This window comes from Ascochyta rabiei, chromosome 9 (genome assembly GCF_004011695.2).
Source record: "Ascochyta rabiei chromosome 9, complete sequence".
NCBI classification, from domain to species: domain Eukaryota; kingdom Fungi; phylum Ascomycota; class Dothideomycetes; order Pleosporales; family Didymellaceae; genus Ascochyta; species Ascochyta rabiei.
The window spans coordinates 1,232,874-1,251,513 of NC_082413.1; the positions used below are offsets into that span (position 1 = coordinate 1,232,874).

General features: G+C 54.4%; 7 protein-coding genes across 7 annotated transcripts, besides 5 other annotated features; 3 read left to right on the plus strand and 4 right to left on the minus strand.

Moving 5' to 3' along the window:
- Positions 1-29: 29 nt before the first annotated feature.
- EKO05_0005907 (uncharacterized protein) lies at positions 30-2,773 on the minus strand (the record flags this gene model as incomplete). The annotated part of the gene is made up of 2 exons (XM_038939662.1): positions 30-130; positions 184-2,773. 2 exons carry the CDS (start codon positions 2,771-2,773, stop codon positions 30-32), a joined length of 2,691 nt encoding a protein of 896 aa, XP_038798925.1.
- Positions 2,346-2,636: a tandem repeat.
- Positions 2,774-3,323: 550 nt separating the features above from the next.
- Positions 3,324-3,358: a tandem repeat.
- A 1,697-nt stretch (positions 3,359-5,055) lies between these two features.
- Positions 5,056-6,574, minus strand: EKO05_0005908 (uncharacterized protein; the record flags this gene model as incomplete). Its single annotated transcript, XM_038939835.1, has 4 exons — positions 5,056-5,757; positions 5,811-6,173; positions 6,227-6,330; positions 6,382-6,574. The coding sequence occupies 4 exons, from the start codon at positions 6,572-6,574 to the stop codon at positions 5,056-5,058; spliced, it is 1,362 nt and encodes a 453-aa protein (XP_038798926.1).
- Positions 6,575-7,150: 576 nt separating this feature from the next.
- On the plus strand, positions 7,151-7,699 carry EKO05_0005909 (uncharacterized protein; the record flags this gene model as incomplete). The annotated part of the gene is made up of 1 exon (XM_038945870.1): positions 7,151-7,699. The coding sequence occupies one exon, from the start codon at positions 7,151-7,153 to the stop codon at positions 7,697-7,699; it is 549 nt and encodes a 182-aa protein (XP_038798927.1).
- Positions 7,700-8,043: 344 nt separating this feature from the next.
- Positions 8,044-9,489, plus strand: EKO05_0005910 (Protein farnesyltransferase; the record flags this gene model as incomplete). Its single annotated transcript, XM_038945871.1, has 1 exon — positions 8,044-9,489. One exon carries the CDS (start codon positions 8,044-8,046, stop codon positions 9,487-9,489), a length of 1,446 nt encoding a protein of 481 aa, XP_038798928.1.
- Positions 9,490-9,607: 118 nt separating this feature from the next.
- EKO05_0005911 (uncharacterized protein) lies at positions 9,608-10,241 on the minus strand (the record flags this gene model as incomplete). Its single annotated transcript, XM_038939677.1, has 2 exons — positions 9,608-9,817; positions 10,140-10,241. The coding sequence occupies 2 exons, from the start codon at positions 10,239-10,241 to the stop codon at positions 9,608-9,610; spliced, it is 312 nt and encodes a 103-aa protein (XP_038798929.1).
- Positions 9,973-10,001: a tandem repeat.
- Positions 10,002-10,011: a tandem repeat.
- Positions 10,242-10,936: 695 nt separating the features above from the next.
- Positions 10,937-10,992: a tandem repeat.
- A 2,119-nt stretch (positions 10,993-13,111) lies between these two features.
- EKO05_0005912 (uncharacterized protein) lies at positions 13,112-13,844 on the plus strand (the record flags this gene model as incomplete). The annotated part of the gene is made up of 2 exons (XM_038939817.1): positions 13,112-13,136; positions 13,366-13,844. The coding sequence occupies 2 exons, from the start codon at positions 13,112-13,114 to the stop codon at positions 13,842-13,844; spliced, it is 504 nt and encodes a 167-aa protein (XP_038798930.1).
- Positions 13,845-14,759: 915 nt separating this feature from the next.
- EKO05_0005913 (uncharacterized protein) lies at positions 14,760-17,311 on the minus strand (the record flags this gene model as incomplete). The annotated part of the gene is made up of 4 exons (XM_038939758.1): positions 14,760-14,860; positions 14,920-16,505; positions 16,565-16,801; positions 16,848-17,311. 4 exons carry the CDS (start codon positions 17,309-17,311, stop codon positions 14,760-14,762), a joined length of 2,388 nt encoding a protein of 795 aa, XP_038798931.1.
- Positions 17,312-18,640: the final 1,329 nt, after the last annotated feature.

The following is an 18,640-nucleotide window of genomic DNA, read 5'->3' on the forward strand; positions in this document are numbered from 1 at the left end:
TATGTTTGTCGAGATGGCGTAGCAGAAGTCTAGTTTGCGCGGATAACCAGCTTGGACAAGAACTTATTCGACAAGGAGTCAAAGTCCTCGCGATCGAACTTGCAGTCTGATCTCGAACGCAGGTAGGTGTCTACATGTCAAGTTAGTATCAGGCAAAGCAACCGAGTAGCGCATCCAACTTACCGTATTTGGTGACGTGGGCGCGGACATCAGTCATGGCATCGCACACGGCCGGGTTGCTGTTCAGCAAGTGGTGGTGCTTCCTGGTGTCCCACTCGGAGAACGAAGGGAGCTTCTGGGAGATTGCCGAGAATAGACCGACAATAACACCGACGGGCGTGCCCTCCATGTCGGAGCAAAACTTGTTGACAGCAGACTGGTCGGGAACGCGGTAGCTGCAGTCAAACTGGATAAGCTCCCAGACGGCGAGGAGTATGGCTGCGAGCATAAAGATGGTGGGCCAGTTCTTCAGCTTGTCACCACTGTAGACGGACTGGTATAATGAAGAGAGCTCCTCAAGAACATCCTTCTGCAGCTCACGCCACATGTCGGCCAGGGCGCACTTGACCTGGAAGTTGATCATGACAGGTGCGATAGTGGTACCACAGAACTTGGACGATTGGTCCTCGACCTTACCAGGAGCCTCCTCGTCACCAAGGCCCTCCACCATGGTGACGTGAAGAGTCAGGTTGTAGGCGATGACGAGCTTGAGGGCCTTGCGAATAACGGGCAGCTTCTCGCGCGTGTAGTAGCGGTAGGCAGTCTTCAGCAGCTCGGTGACGAAGTAAGTGCCCTCAAAGTACTCGTCGACAAAGTTCTCGAAGCCGCCGTCAATGTGGCGGTCGAGGTAGTCGGACAGCATCGCACGCGAGACACCTTCCATACCGGCAGAGAGCTTGGCGGTGTTGATCTCGAAGTGGGAGCCACTGAGAGTCTCGTGCCAATCGACACCGAAGCACTTCTCATCACGAACGTACACCTCACGGGCCATGATGGGCAGGTAGTGACCATAGCCGTGGGTGACGTAGATGGGGCGCTCGTGGGGTGAGAAGCCCTTGATGTTACCGATGGAGAAGCCAAGGCTGACGTGACGCTCGTAGTCAGCCTTCCAGTCTTTCATGAAGAAAGCAATGTCCTTGATGTCGATGCGCGTGCACGGTACCTGCCAAAGACGTGCGTGGGATGGCTGGCAACCAGCGCATGGATCACCCTTGTCGCAGGTCTTCTTGAGGAACTTGCACCTTAGACAAGCGCGAAGCTTGCGGATCTCATGGGCTTGCTGGCGCTGATCTGGTCTGAGGGGACCGCGTCTTCGGCCAACGCGCTTTTCGCCGGTCGTGTCCTTCTTGGTGGTGTGAGCAGGTGTCTTCTTGACAATGGTCTTTGTCGGTTTCGCGCCGGCATTCACGGGGCCAGCAGGTGACTTCCTTCGACGAGCCGGTGGTGAGCTGACGGCCGAGGAGGTTGGGGAAGCTGAACTGCTGGCGGACTGCTTGATGACGACGGGCTCGATGCGTGTCATGGGCGGGCTGACGGACTGGTTGGGTGAGATGTAGTTGGTGTAGTCGTGGTCGAGCGGAAGGCCGTGTCCACGGCTGCAGTCGTCGGAGTGCGCATGTGAGTGCACGAGCGACAGGTTGTTCTCCGATCCAGGCGAGTTGATTGGGAAGTTGATCTCCTCGAAGCTGCCCAGGGAGCCGGCCGAGCGTGGGAGGTCTGACTGGTTTGAGTTTGTCGAGTCCGAGGAGGTGCGAATGTGGAGGGACTGCGCAGGGTTGAAGACGATGGCGGACGAGTCGGAGAGGTCGTACGAGTGGCGGGGGTTGTGAGCGCCAACGTCGAGCCAGCCAGCGTCGCTGCTTGACAGTGAGCGAACCTCCATCCATTGCTCGCCTGGCGACCCGCTGCCGATGCTGGCTGTGGCCATGTTCGAGGCGGTGAACTCGTGGGGGTTCATGTTGTGGAACTCGTGGGTGAAGTCGGTCATGCTGAAGGGGGCGTTCATGGGCGGCATGTCCATGGTGGTGGTGGTCATCATGTTGAAGGGCATGCTCATGGACGACATCATGTGGGCCGGGTTGATGGCGAAGTCGACGGGCGAGGTCTGCAGCTGGCCGCCAAAGGCAGCGTCGAAACTCGAAGTCATGTCCATTCCATTGGGCGTCATGTAGGGGTCCTGGGCAAAGCCGTCGGTGTTGATGTTCATCCAGGTGGCCAGCATTGGGTTCATGGGCTGCATGGCGGCAGGGAAGCCGAGGCCGGCGGTCTGGAGGGGAGCCATTGCGCTCGTCGCGGGCATGGCATTGTGCTGGGCACTTGTGGCGGCGACCGACTGGATGCGTCGGTGCTGGTGCTGGTGGTGCGAGCTGTGATGCTGGTGTTGCTGAGGTGGTCGGTGCTGGTGCTGGTGTTGATGCTGTTGCTGTTGCTGTTGCTGTTGCTGTTGCTGTTGTTGTTGCTGTTGTTGTTGTTGTTGCTGTTGTTGCTGTCGCTGTTGCTGTCGCTGTTGCTGTTGCTGTTGCTGTCGCTGTTGCTGTTGCTGTTGCTGTTGCTGTTGCTGTTGCTGTTGTTGGTGCGCGTTGTGATGCTGGTGTTGCTGGGGTTGTTGATGCTGGTGCTGGTGCTGGTGCTGTGGCATTGCGCCGGGCGAAATGGGCAGCGGCCAGGTCTGATACTGCGTGTACGTCTGGCGGTTGGGATCAAAGGTCGCGTCAAAGGCAGCCTCGACGCCGTACAGGGTGCCGTCAAAGTCCATGTGCTGGTGGTTCTCCATGCTGGGCCACGGAGGATGGTTGGTGGTCGAGTGTGAGAGTGCCAGCCGCTCTGAGCTGATGGTGAGCGGTGTAAGCACAGAACGTAAGCAGACCTGGAGGGGACGAGAGGGTAACACTCGCGTTGCACGGGCCGCGCAGCTGCCAAAAGTCGGTGAGAGCAGCCCCACACGCCAATAAGCGTCTCGATCTGCCTATGGTCGGCCGTAGCGCGGCTGGCGCTGCAGTAGTCCGCCCGCGCCATTCGCACCTCACGACCGCAAAAAGCCTGATGGAGTCGCGTTCTGGACGTGGGTGCCTGGCCTGCAGTCCTCACCTCGCTGCTCCCATCGCTGCTCGCGGGGAGGCAGACGGCAGTGTCGAGTGTCAGCCCAGCGCGAGGCTGCGGAGATCCTCTGCTAGCCACGCAAATCATCCACCATGGTCCATGGGCCGCTGAAGGTGCGCGAGCGAAGACGGGGCTGGGTGCGCCCGCTCGGCCGTCCTCATGCTCGCTCGACCAGGGCGTCTGGTCTGCTCGCCTATCGTCCAGCGTGTTCAGCGCACACCTGCCCTGCCCGCCTGCCCACCTGCCCGCCTGCACGCCTCACCTGTCCCAGCCAGTGAGAGAGACATGTCGCCATGCCGCCATGTCGCCATGGGCCGAGCACGTCGCTCTCTCGCCGTCACAGTAGCGTCGCCTATCGAGGCCCCTCTCCTCGATAAGCACCCGATATCAGTTAGACTCGGGGTCCAGCTGTACGATCAGCGTGCGGAGAAGGGGACTGCGAAGGATGCTGCCGCAACAAGCAAACATCAAACGTCGAGCCTCCCTTTGTCCTCTGGCTCGCGCTCGTGCGCCAATCCGTGCCACGAGCTGAGCGCCGCAACTGCTGTCTACACGCAGCGCCTCAACGTGAAGCCTAGCATGAATCGCTGCGGTCTTCGTCGCCGCCATCGACCGATCCAACAGCACAAACCTGATGGGTCCATGGCTGCTAGACGCTCAAGTTGCCATGTCGCGCACACCAGGGGCAGCCCGCCGTCTTCGCCTCACCGGCATGCCCTGGTAGCGCAATGCTTCAACCGCACTTTGCTGTCGAGTTGCCAAACTCACCGATAGCTTGACCAGCGCCTAGCAGAACGCTTCCTCGTCATCGTGCATTCCAAAGGCGTCGAGAGCATGAGCACCTTACTCGACTCCACGCGCTGAGCCCCCACTCTGCCATCTGTTCGGCGCTTCCTCGTGCTCCATGTCCTCTCGGCCAGCATAGACTCGCTTTCCGCATTCTCAACGCTTGCTTCGGCTCCATGTGCATGTCATCAGCTCTCTGCGCGACACCGCTTCTGCATCGTGCTACCATGACTACTGCCTTGCGTCCAGGCTCAGTTTAGAGCCGCGCCGATGGGGAATCGTTCAGCATGTCATGCAGTCGGTGGCTGGACACCTGCTCTGCTCTTACCAACGTGTCGCTCTGGTGTTACACAAGCGGTGCCAAGTGGAGAGGGGTACCAATTCCGCTTTTCCTCGTGACCGAACCTGCAGTCTGTTTCGTTTGGCACCACTGGACCTTCTCTTCCCTTGCTCTCCTCCCTCTTGGCCATGTCTTGCACCTGTTCCTGGCGGCATCGCCAAGCCCGAGCTCGTGACTTTCGCGCTCTAGTCCAATCACCGTCGAGGTCGATAGAAATCTCGCCATGATCGGTGGTTGCACTGAGCTCGCCGATGTTTCTCACCGTCGTACCTGAACGGCGTTCTGACGTTAACGAGAGACATTCGTCAGCTTCGGTTCGTGCCTGGACGTCTCAAGTGCTGGAATGCTGCCGAGGCGGTCAGCATCGCTTCAGGGTATTGAACAGGGTGTCAGCGCCCATGTTGTGCGATAAAGCAAAAGTGTGGGGGCGAAGAGATATCGAGCTGTGAGTAGTGTGGAGTACTGCGTGGAGCTACTGCTCGTTGGAGAGGGCGTGCAGCCACGTTGTTTTGGTGAACGCATTGGCGAACCGTCGTTGTGATCATGGTCGGAGAGTTATGCTGCAGTTGCCTTCATGCAAGTAGAGAGTAGGAGTGTGCGAACAGATTGCTGTCGTGACCGTCAGCGCCCTTTGTGCTCGAGCAAGGAAGGAGCGCTTTCGGTGTGTGTGTGAGCTGCTCCTGCCTCAGGGTCTTGAGTGAAGCGCACTTCGCTTCGCACAACACGAGCAGCCTCGACAGCGCCAAATCAGATTGTAGGAGAGGAGCAAGCTATCCCCACCTGCACCTGCAAAGCTCGACGAGTCAATCCACGTAGTCAAGGCTTGTCAATCAGTTTCCGCATGCCCACTTCACCCTTCCCAACGCACCCCAACCGCCCAATAACGCCGTCACGCCCGTAAACAGAATGATTCCACCGTACTGCCCATTATACCCCCAACTCTTGCCGTCCTTCATCCACCCATTACTCGTCACCAACGCAACACTCAGTGGCCCGCTGATGACATTGCCAACCCCCCTTCCACCCGCCAGCAGCCCAAAGACGAAGCCTGTGTCTAGCGCAGGGCTCTGTGACTTGAGCTCCTGAAGAACTCCAGACCAAGTCGAACTGAAACCGCCAGCAAAGAATCCAAACGTGATGCTGAACACGGCCAAGAGCACTGTCTGGCTCGAGAAGCCCCAGAACAAGAACACGGCCAGTGCCGACCCAAAGGTCGAGATCAAGATGGTAGTGGTGATGTGGAAGCAATCGCCCAGAGCTCCTATCACGATGCCACCTGGGATAGAGGTGACGTTGATCAGGACGAGAAGCATAGTGGCCACAGTGGTGGATACATGGAGTTGCTGGACGGCGTATGTCGAGAGGTAGGTGTAAGGAAGAAAGTAACCAAGGGATTGAAGTACATTGCCGACTTGGAGCATCCAGAACGAAGGAAGGTATACAAAGTTCAGGCTGATGCGACGGACGCTGGCAGATTGGGAAAGTGGAACGCGCGGTTTGAGAAAGTACAAAAGTGGTGCTGATAGGAGGACCTGGTGTTGATAAGCGTATTGATCTAGATAGCCCCGGATTTCCAGCAACTCACCGTAGCGACACTCCATCCTTGGAGAGTTACACTAGGTCCAAACCTTCGCAAGCACGTCTCCATGGCGAAAGGCACTCCCACGCCAGCGGCAGACTTACCAGCCCACATCACACCATAAGCCAGACCTTTTCGCTTGACAAACCACTCGTCTAGATACAGCGTCGTAGGTGTAAACAGCAATCCGCAACCAAGAGCACAAACGACTCCTTGTGTTGCGATCAACTGCCAGACTGTCGTGGCAAAAGAAGACATCAGAAAGCCGACTGCTGTCAGGACTAGGCCGAGCGGACCGAACCAGGGGCGCAGACGAGGCCAACGAGTAAGAACCGTAAACGTGAAGGGCGAGATGAGGTACATGATCCCCTACAGTAGTCAGTATGTTGGTGCCCGTCCGTTTTTCAAGACCAAAACCGTACGGTCATAGTAGTCCCAACCACAGCGACACTGCTTGATTCGCCCTCGAGCTCGCCTGGGTGACTTCCATAGTATTCCTGAAACACGCCGAAAGCTAGCGAGTATCCTACGCGACGGTAAGTCGCATTGCCTACAGATTACGAGCAGGCTTGCGTACCCCAGACCGGAATCTGAATCAACGAGCATCCGGCCAGAACGAGCCATGCTTCCTTGCCTCTGTCCGTTGGTGGCAACGCTACTTGCTCAATCTCCCCGACCATCTCCTGATGCTCTGTCGCGTGAGTGATTGCGACTGCGCGACTTGAGTTACTCATCCTGTAAAATTCGATGTCTTGCTGCACTTGCGGCATAGTGAACGATGCCGTTACTGCACAATCGCCGTCATGCGTCGATATACATGTATGTACCTCTGCAGTGAGTCAACGCCGGGTACACGCTATGACGTTGGAAAGAACGACATGCAAAAGCATGATCTGCCAAGACATGGAGGCTGATTGGTTCGAGGTGAGCACTGAGGCTACAAGTAGAGCCGTGATTGCGGGGCAACATCGCGTGCTCCACGGCCGTGGACGTTACAACCAATTTGACTGTTGCAGGATGCTCTGAGTGTTGAGCAAGAGAAAGTAGGGTGCTACAGAGCAACTTGAGGAATGCCAATGTGAACTGGGCAGGCCGACATGCTGCAGGTACGCACATGGTCTCGAGGATCGGTCTCGGAACGTCGAGCAGTAGCTGTTGTGCGGATTCCGGGCTTCGGCTCCCCGAATCGTGTGTAACATGGGCTACAACGACATGATTAAGTACTCCAGACAGCAGAAGGCATGGGCAGCCTCATTGAGATGCACTCAGAAAATTAACTCTGCCATTGTGAGCACCTACAAACACCTTCATTTCTCATTCTATACCTTCATCACCGTCCAAGTAACATGGCACACACCGGCGCATTACCGAAGATCCAAAGGTACATCACCGGCCACAACGACAAAGGCCAGGCCATCTTCAGCGATGCTTTCGGTGAAGAAAGCAAAATGAAAGCCAACGATGACGGCATTGCCTTTGCGCTAAGCTACACCACGAAAGGCTTTCCAGTCGACATGGCAGACGACCAGGACCTCAGGGTGTACGACGAGTTCTTGAGCAGCCCACCGGGCCTCGTCGTCTCAGGTGGTACTGTGCTTCGACACGTCGACATTCCTCCAAGCACGGAATGCAAGATGCACCGAACCGTGAGTCTCGACTATGGCTGTGTACTTGAGGGTGAGGTAGAGCTGCTACTCGATAGCGGCGAGAAGCGCGTTATGAAGCGAGGCGACGTTGCGATTCAGCGAGGGACTATGCATCAATGGATCAACCAGAGCAAGACGGAGTGGACGAGGATGTTGTTCGTGCTGCAAGAAAGCAAGGCGTTGGAGATCGCAGGCGAGAGATTCGGCGAGCAGTTGGCGGACATGGCTGGTGTACGTCCATCAGATTGAGATCAGTATAGACGACAATGCATCCTGGTGTGGATAACGCGTGAAAAGCTCGAGCTTGAGAAATCGTGCCAAGACGCTACTACTCAATTTGGCCCAGGCACATGCTCCACACCACCTCACGCCTTCACACATGGTCTGCACAAACACACAGGATAGCTCTACATAGTGTCCCTCTGAATTTTAGTTGTGCGCCACAGGTCCTTCGTGGAGCAACATGACATAACCCTGTCCGACGCTGCGTAATCACAAACAATAGTAACAACGTGCGCGACTCCCATTGTTCGCTTCGACCACTCACACGAGCCCTCTCCAAGCTTCTCATAGTCCAGGGCTTGCGCCCAAAGATGGCTCTTCCGTCACGCAGCTCAGCACAGGCTCCTTCGGAACGTCTTGAAGAGATCATCTCTGGTGAAGGTCGGATAGAAGAGCTGTCAGATTCATCGCTCAATTCAGAAGACGAGTACGAAGACATGGGTACCGCGACCCCTGAAGAGCAGGCGAACATAGCTTATTTGGAGAGCGTCCGCATACCAATCCAGGAGGAACTACAGACGAGTACATCTACGACACAGGATGATACCCTCAAAGTCGTCCTGCCGTTTCTGGAGGGAAATCCAAACGATTTTCCCCTCAACTCACACGGCATCCCAACTTTGCAACGCAAGAAACATGTGGCGTTTCTGGAAGACGCACTGGACGACTACCCTGCCGGTTTCGCTATGATGGACGCTTCACGACCGTGGATGGTTTACTGGGCTCTTCAAGGCTTGACAGCTTTAGGTGAAGATGTGTCAGAACACCAGCGACGAACAGCACACACATTCTCCCTAGCTCAGCATCCTGAGGGCGGATTTGGAGGTGGCTACGGTCAAATGCCGCATCTCGCCTGTTCGTATGCCGCCATACTTTCGCTTGCCACAACTGGTGGCACTGCAGCCTACGAATCGATCAATCGCAAAACCATGTGGCACTTCCTGGGCCGTATGAAGCAAGCGGATGGAGGTTTCACCATATGTCAAGGCGGCGAGGAGGATATCAGGGGTGCCTTCTGTGCCATGGTCTTACTGTCGCTTCTGAACCTTCCTCTTGAGCTGCCAAACGACTCACCGGCTCGGCAACAAGGCCTTACATCATTCACGGACAACCTTGGTGATTGGGTCTCCAAATGTCAGTCCTGGGATGGTGGCATCTCCGCGGCACCTGGGAACGAGGCTCACGGTGCCTACGCATTCTGCGGATTAGGGTGTCTTTCCATCCTCGGACCCCCGAAGGAGACGTTGAACAAGTACCTCGACATACCACTTCTTGTCCACTGGATGTCTTCCCGCCAATGTACGCCCGAGGGTGGCTACAATGGCCGGACTAACAAGCTCGTCGACGGCTGCTACTCGCACTGGGTCGGAGGCTGCTGGTCGCTTGTCGAAGCCGCAACGACCAAAGGCGTCTGGAATCGCGCCGCTCTAGGGCGCTACATCCTAGCAGCTGCACAAGAAAAGAAGGGTGGCCTGAGAGATAAGCCCGGGAAGCGCTCTGATGCGTATCACACTTGTTACAATTTGGCTGGCTTGAGCGCTGCTCAACACCATTACGTGTATGATGAGAACATCAACAAAGGTCTCGGTGAGGTCGGGCTGGGTGCGCCGTTCCGCTGGAAGACGGAGGGTATGCACTGGGAGGATATCGTGTGGGATGCGAGTGACGTTGTGGGGAAGATTCATCCAGTTTTTGTCATCCCGTTTAGGGCTGTTTATGAGTGCAGGAGGTATTTTGAGGGCAAGGAGGGCTTCTGAGCCTATATGTGTGTAGATGCATACGATGAGGCTGTGACACCTTGGACACAATACATGGAAAAAGCTTCAGGTTCGGTACAAGGTGAAGAGGATTTCGATTGGAACCTAGTTTGAGCCTCTACGCATCCATATACGTGACAAGTGATGGCCCTCCAACCTTTGGTTTGATGAACGATTTGATGGCAGTATGCGCCGCGCACTCGTTATCGTAGAAGTCCATATCCGCTTTCGAGTTGAACACTGTGCGGGCTGCGAGCGTGTAGCCCTGACTTCTGGGATCGTCGTACAGCCGATGTGCTGTTGCTTGCTGTATGTAAGGCTTGCCGTCCTAGTACCATGTCAGCCCGAATCCATGCCAGAAACCGTGCACGAATTATGCAAGTCACGCGTTCTTTGAATCCACGGCGCTCGACGTCAGTGTCCAGAGGCACCATTGTGCACGGCACGGGCGATGGTTGTGCCTGCACTCTGTACTCTCGTCGGCACACACACACACACACACACAACCCACATCCCAACATCAACCCGCCCGCAGGCACGGGGATTATGAGTCGGACAGGAGGCGAGCGCAAGGCTGGACTCTCTACTGTGGAGCTCGGGGAAGTGATGGGGACGTCTGACGTGCAGATGGATGCTACGCAGGAACGCACCTTGACGGCATCCTGAGTCAGGGTAGAGTATTTCTGGATTGCCTCTTGGATGACAGCAGCATCCGAAAGCTTGAATAGCGTCATTCGTATGATTTGCGACATGATGTGGGTGTGATAGAGGGTTGGTCTGTCGGATGAGGTTCGTCCGTTGTTCAAACGTTGCAGCAGCAGCGTCGAGGACCTTTATCACGGAAGCTTCGGAACTCGTGAGGAGAGCCATGGATGGCGGGAGTTCCAGCTCGGAATTTGTTCCGTTGATGATGATGTTGTGCCATCAACGAAGTGCTCCAATGCGCATGTTTCTCATGACGGCTATGCGTGCGGAACCGAGACGGCGGGCATCAGAGCTCACTATCTGGGCATATCTCTCACACCTCGGTTTCGAAGCTAGCTTGAAACACATGTGTGTTGGTTTAGGTCAGAGAGAGGAAGATGAGGTTCATTTCTACGAGTCTGAAGCTGACGAAGCCGCGGCGTCTTACTACTCCTTCGTTCTGGTTTCTACAACCGGCTTGAGTGGACGGTGCATGTCGAGATGATGTTACTCAAGGCCCACGACAGATACCGCTCTTCCCATGCCGGAGGGGATTCCGAGTGTTCTGATTGTGTATGCGGTTCAGAACAAGCGTCGGTCCATGATTCGACACCGTGCCGTGTGCGCCATGGAATCGACGAATTGACGCTGAAGCAGCCGGACCCTGAGAGACGTTGTTCAAGCGTATGACGCGCCATGTTGCGTGGAGTTGTACGAGCTCGGAGGATCATGGCAGCAGGCCGATTCAAGAAAGCACTGTCGCTCACCATTCACCATTCACCATTCACCATTCACCATTCACCATTCACCATTCACCATCGCAGTTGATGTTTTCGAGGACACGGCTCGCATCTCATGATGCTCCCCAAAGCCGTGGTTACAGCGGCAATGAATCGCTCTTGCCATCTCAGAGTCTGAGCGCAAAGAGGGGCCGTTGCGGTGCATTGACACGGCTTCTTCACCGCCATTCTCAGTGCAGATTGCGCTGCTAGCCGTGCGTCATCCATCCCCAGATTTTCCCGCCCGTGCTACGGCCATGTTTCGCAGCAATTCAGCAGTTGGCTGCAACGAGGCTGCAAACACGCTCGACTGATTCGCCAATTGCACTGTTCAGCGTCAGCTCGTCGTTCGGACTGCTGTTCCTGCGGAGATTTCCTGCGGGTCATGCTGTATGGGTCCACTGAGCCCACAACTCTAGCCTCCCCTCAACCGAGTCTTGGACCGACGCCATAACGAGGCCGCTCCTGCGTGGACCTTGCACTTGGTCCTTCATGTACCGTTGCTGTACGTTGCTGGCCTATCGAGCTTTTGTCTTCGCTTTGTGCACCATCGCACTACTTGCCGGCCCCAGCCTCTTGCGCAGCGATGGAGGGCAGCATGCAGCCGCCCGCTTGGTGATACTTCAATCATACAAGTGCGTGAGAAGCCCCCGGCCTTTGGTATATACTATACTGCAGGCATCGGCGATGCACGCATTGAGCTCGGCTGTTGAGCAACTGGGATCTTTTGCAAGCCTCTGTGCACAAACCCAGAGTCCCAGACACACGTCAGGCGAATCCTTACACACAAACATCCATCCATGATCCATCCTTGCCAACGTAAATGGACAATCATGGACAGCAACACGCGCTCGAGCTATCGCTAGACTGCCCCCGCAGTGGACCGATTCATGGCGCAACCGCCGTTGATGCCTCTCCTCCTTCGGTTACTGTTGCATGCTGCTCGACCTTCAAAGTCAAGCGTCTTTGCCAACTCACCATGCGCCATGCCATGCAGGTGCATGAACGCCCGGGCGTAACGACAAATCTCTGGTAGCACAAACCCCAGTTGCCCTCTAACCCCTCGATTCCAGCAATCAATCCATCTCATTTGCCCTTTGAGGTCCCGCCGAGAAGCGCCTGCTATTCCTGGTATGACGCACTGCCAACCAACTCCCAGCCGTGATGCTCACGATAGCGTGTCAAGTTCCCCTCCACTCATTCTGCCTCTAGGCGCGACTTCCGCTGCCATGCTTGGGTAGCCCTGTCAACTTGCTGGAGATCCACATTTCTCTGCACGTCCATGCCTGGTCTCTGATCCCGTTCATCAACTTGCCCCTTCGTATCCCACATGGATGTTTCCCAATTGCTTGCCAAGGTGGGAGGCCCGAATTGGCTCGGACTCCAGTGGGCCTTCGTCATGTTTAGCATAGGTTGCTCATGCAACACAGCATCATGCTACCACGCTTACACGCTGAGGGAGTACACACACTCCGTCACGGTACATCGTTGTTATGCTCCTGCATCAGGGTCTTTGATATGCCGATCTGAAAGGTGCGCCGAGACGAACCATCAACTGCGCTAACGCTGCAGCATAGTGGCGACGGCGAATGACATCCCAGTTGGCGGATACCGGTGAAGCTTGTGCCTTTACGGCATGAGCCCTTTCACTAGAAATCTGGAACCCTAGTTTTTGTTGACGGAAATGCGGCCAACGCATCGATAATATGGGCCTCTTTGTACAGAGCCGCAAGACCCGCATATCATGCGCTTCCAGACATCCAATTGATGGCGTTCCTACTGGTCGGATAACTCTGCATGTCCCAAGATGCTCGCTGCACTCGGCTGCCGCAATAAATTACACGCCATCCCACACTAAACGCATACGTCCCTACGGCCCCATATACCTCCTGCATGCCATATACTCTTGCCTTCTCTCTATCTACAGTGCAATACTTCCCCCCACCTTCAGCACACCTGTCACTCACTCGTATCGACAAGTGTCAACGCCGTGTTGTACAACAGCAGCCACGACTACCTCTTTCAGTCGGCCACGAAAGAGCGCTTGTCTACTCCCGTCAAAACCAACCTCAGTCTTTCCGTTCTAGAGCTCCGAGCCTGCATCGAGCGTCAGTATTGCTTCTTTTGGTCCCTACACAAACCACTCGCAAACAAACGCCATGTTCTACATCATGTATCTGACAGGTATGCTCAATCCTTTCATCAACTGTCAAGCCCTAGCGGGACACGGGATAATTGACACCTGTCAACCCAGAGCAGTTGGTTTATGCATCCACTGCCAGAACTTGCAGCATTCTGTCAATCATCAGCACATTCCTTGATGCTGTCCATGCAATCGAGCACTGTTCGGTTGTACCTCAACATCACCATGCAACCTAATCTCCAGGTTTTCAATGACTAACAACAATTGCAGGCCTTTGCCAAAGGAGACACTGGCCCGATCCTCTTTTCCAGACATACCGATCCGGCTATGGCTACGGATGCACAGTACGCGTCAACAATCGCGAGTACTCCACAGACGTGGGTTACGAGAGTGATGAGCTTGCCAAGAACGCCGCTGCCACCCGAGCCTACATGATCTGTCGCAATTTCTCGGTAAACGATGGCATGTTCCCTGGTCACCGTCCCGGCCAAGGTGGTGTGGTCCAGGGTATGCCGGTCGCTATTGGCGCTGGTCGACGCAACACTGCTGTGTCGAATGACTACGAAACCGCGAGCAGTTCCAGTGGAGGTACTAGCCCGAGGAACAGTGACTACGGTCTGGACGCTCCAGTACGTCGATCAAGCAAGTCGAGCACAAGCTCGACAAGTGCCTGCTACTGCGGAAGGGGTACTGTAAGGATGTACGAAAGGTGCATTGGCTGCTTGAGGGAAGCCGGTTACCAGTGCTAAGCTGGTCGGGGTCAAAAGAAGACTTCACAGTCGGAGCTGAATACACCAAGCCGAGCAGCAGCGCTTCACGACCGTGTGCCCGCGTAGGATCGAACCAATCCGGACGATATTCGTGTTGAGGCCTCACAATCACTCACGATCTCCTACCCTGATACTGGATCTATGGCGGCTGCATCTTTCTTTTACTCATATTTCCATCGTTCCTCGGCATTCGTCATGATCACTCACGACTCTCCTTGGTCTTCTGTACCTTCCTCGGCGGTTTGCATAGCGATAGCATTGCGCATTGAAGCGATTAGCGAAACCTCATCATCATTACCATGGGCCGGTTGTTTTACTTTGTTTGCTTCTCTTTTCCTTCTAGCGTCCGATGGCGCCACGCTGGTTCGGCCACATTGTTCCCTTTTTTTCCCTCTGGGTGGGACTGTCTCGACAAATTGCAAGAAAAGTTTCGGTGTCTCTTTTGCGAACAACGACGATGGCAAGGTTATGATAATAAAAGAAGAAAAAGATCACGACGACTGGCCCCACGGCCGCACGAAACCATTTACGATTACGACTTTCATAGACCGAATTCAAGTTCACTCTGATAACTCACCGACTGAGATTGGATGCATGATTAAAGGTGCATGTGTGATCAGTATCTAATATTCTACAGCAGTTGTAATGAAAAAAAAACAAGGCGTCTCAAAAGTGCGTACAAACAGACACAGATGGTCGTTGCTCGTAGCGTGGAAAAGGAAAACCCCGAACATAGGTAACACAAACCTCTACCCAAACCCGATGCCGAGCTCCACACTCGCTGTTGAGCCGAGAGAAAGTGTTTGCCTATGATGAATACCGCCTGACAAATGGTTCGCCGGAAACAGCATCATCATCACCGTCATCGGTGTCATTGTCACTATTGCCGGCGGCCTACCTTCGAATGGTATCGATCCCAAAACGCTCATGCCTAGCATCAAAGCTAAGTCGCAGACCGTTCCGAATCTTGGTCTCCAGGTGCGAGTACTCGAAGACTACAATGCACATCAGTGTCACTCGAGAAAGAAAAATGGTTAGGCAGACTGAGACTTACACGCTCCAGATGCGCTTTGCAAACCAACTGAAGCCGAGATACCTCGATCGGGGATCGTGCCATAATCCAGGACGATGTGGCTGTTTTCGTTTTCGAAGAAGGTGGCTGAAAAGCTCCAGACCCGGCCATCGAAAACTGGACCAACCGTTTGGTAGCGACCAAGTTTCCAGGAGAATACGACTTTGCGCGATCCCTCCTGCCCGCAGATACTGTAGGCCATGTAGTGACTTTGGCTCGGGAAGATGTAAAGATCATCCCAGTAGACGAAGAGGGCTGTTTCGGACGGAAAATCGGTAGCAGGAATGTCGTTGCGGTCGTTGTTGTATTGACCCGTGGCGAAGTCACCAAGCGTGATGATGCCATTTGACGTCGGGTGCACGTTGGAGCTGCAGTTGTCGTATATGCAGATCTCAAAAGGTAGACTGATGTTGTAATAGATGTCGTCGACCTTGTAGGAAGAGTTGAAGAAGGATCCAGAGATAAGCGTTGGTGGTGAATCGTCATCACAGACGGAGGCGCTTGAACAATCAACGATCGGTCGCACAGTCGCGTCGGGAGTGGCAGAGTAGGTTGTTGTTTGTGTGACTGTGTCGACGATTTGGGAGCAGGCGCTTGAGATGTCGCGGTAATCTCGTCCTTGGAAGAACGCAGGCGTTAAAGCTGTTTGGCGTTTGTCGAGAACAGGAATGGATACTGCCGGTGGTGTCGTTGTAGGCGCAGAACCATCTGTCGAGGACGTGAGAGAGCCGGTTTCTCTGACCGCTAGTTGCGAGATGGCTTCTGAGGTGGCCGAAGAGTAGGCCCCAGCAATGGAGAGGTCTTTGGCAGATATTGTGACTTCAACTGGCACACTACCCGTAATGGCAGGATCAGCGATCTTGTCTGGAAAGACAGCAACAACGGCTCCGACGACTTCGCCCGCATCATTCTCACGTTTACGCAGATCTGATGAGATGGAGACAATCGGCTGGAACGAGGTGGTGGACGAGACCTCAGGAGTAGGGGTAATACTAGTGCCCTTAGTTGTAGTGGTGACTGCAGCAGTACTGCAGACCTCAGAAGTGGCCGTATTGGTAATCGTTGTGCTGACCGTAGCAGGTCCAGCATACGAGATGTAAGAAGTGCAGAAAACGCTCGCGATATAGTCGTCGCGTAGGCCAGCAAGGTCTGCAGGACATATCGGAGACGTAACTTCAGTATTGTTGTGGAAGAATTCGCTAGAAGATATTGTATAACGGTTACCGTCACCATCATACTGCCCACTGTTGTTGGCGTACAGCTCAGGGTCCCAGAATTGAGAGTACATGGCGCAATATTGACCCTGCGAGATGAAGTTCTTGCTCACGATGAATGTGTTGTAAAACTTGCACAGCCTCGGAGGGATCTTCGAGTCTACAGGATGGTGATCAACGTTGTACTGAGTGGTGGCGTCACAAATGGCGGCACAGCGCTGTCTGTCGAACGGGCCGTCTGACCAGAGCCTCATACCCATGTATGAGTCGTTGCCATTGCAGTCGAGGGGGGCCAAGATTGCAAACGAAGAGAGGCGATTAAGTGATGAGCTCGCAACATAGCCATTTGATGCCCTGATGATACAGTCAGATGGTGCTTCGAAGGAGCATCTCATAAGTTATATTCGTCTTACGTGATTACGACATGGAACTGCTCTCGGTATTGACCCTCATTGAGAGCGTTGTCTGTAGATACCGGCCCTCCCCACAGGGCACAGAACGGATTGACTAGCGCTGGAGGATCTAGACAGTCTGTGCCTGGTACTTGGCTCGGGCCACGTTCAAGGTAGATGTTGAAGGCCTGGCAGCCCAGCGTACTTGTACAGATGTTGGCACACTCGGAGACGTTGTACGTCGACAACATGCGGTATCTAGCCACAGTAAGCATGAGTCATCAGGAACGCCTTCTTAGCTCACCCCATGTAACCGTTGGCCTGAGAAGCATTTTTCAGATTCCGGAAGACCTGAGTATAGCCCGCAGGAGTGATGGCGTTCACTGCCTGATCTTGCAAGGCTGCATCGTTCAGGAACTTTCCGACACGGTCGGTTACTGTGTCCTCTGGAGAATCGTAGAGAGTACCATGTAGAGTCTGGCATATCGGCACTAGCACTTGAAATGTTACTGCCGGCTCATCGCGCTTCTGTAAGACGTCGCCTGTGTTGAAACGCTCCTTTCCCGGGTCGGCGACCGGGGTTTCTAAGACGGCCGCTACCACATCTGCAATGGCTGTAGCCTGGTTGTATTCCACAGTCTGTGCCTGTTGATAAAGGTTGATTGTAGCGGTGGAGAGTGTTTGAGCCTCGATGTAGTCAAGATCGAGGGTCTGTGAGGAGACGAGACTGCTGAGCCCAGCAAGAACAGCAATGGCACAGGTGCGCATTTTATCGAGACTCACTGTGCAGCAGGCTGGAGTAGCTGCGACTCACTGGCCTTTTGATCGAAGAGAACGAGAATTCAAAGTCTTTTTATATAGCTCCTCAATTTCAGCAAGGATTTGTAGTCGCATCAGTAAGTCTTCCAAGTGACACATTAGAGCTGCGAGTGAGAAGGCTGAGATCTGGGCTGACTTTTGTGCTGGTCTTCCATGGTCTGACTAAGGAAGCCACTTGGGCCATAATAGATGAGACAGTGGCATATCGGTAGCTTGTGTTGTTCTGCCGAAGGTCTTGTGGTTAGCATGCAACAAGCAGTGGAGTCTACTAGCTATGCATTTTGAATGAGAGACTTGTAGGTTCGTCTCTAGCACGACTGTTCCAAAGCCACTGACTTTAAGACGGCTCCACAGGCAAGTGCCGCTTCATCTGCTGGTATCAGCCTCACGCTTAGTAAATGAAGTCGAGGAGTGGAGTACTGAAATGGTCTTGGCATGATAGTGGTTCATTGGGAGAGTGCTGACTCGTAGGATGCCGACCATCTTACCCACAGAAAGATTCTACGGATACTCCTCAGCCCTGGGAATGTATTAGCCGGACTGCTTACACAGAGTGGCACCGTATAAACAAGATTGCTGCCCGAAGGCAGTAGGTGATCAACTTCTTTCGACCGGGCAGAACCTGTACGAGTAGATGTTTGGTGTTATAGGGAGCTATCTGTTGTGCTAGCCGTTCTCCATGGACGCTGGTGGACAACAGCCCAGGTCCATTTAGCGAGTAGATCTCCACCAAGGCATGTGGAGGTTCGAGAAACGGAGGAAAGGAGGCCAATGCAGGCAATGGAGGCGAGCCTCATACTGTTTGAGTGGTACAAGTGACTGAGAGGCTTGTACGCATTGAACGTCCTCACTCTGGTTCGATGCTGTCGTGTTGCAACGTGACTGGGGACAGTAACCGACGTCAAGGCGAGTCACCACGAACAGCATGGAGGAAGTTCCACTGTGTGGCTACGTCGAGGGCACCTGCCATGAGATGCTGCCATAGCGTCACCGTGGTTTGAAGACACCTGAACACTTCGACTGTCCTCCCAACGAGTCTCTCCGCCACGTTTACGTGCGTACAAAAGATGTGTCTGGACTGTTACTAAAGTCGGCGTAGCCTTCGCCCTGTTGGGAGGCAAGGGAGGATCATCGATCGACCTTCGGCATCCACAATATTGGGCAGACTTGTACACCGGTACTCATCCCCGCTATTCGTGGGGTTTTGCGGACCACGAGTCGTGAGAGAAGATCTAATGCAAAGGAAGTGCTTGGCGGTCGCAGTTGGTTATGATTACA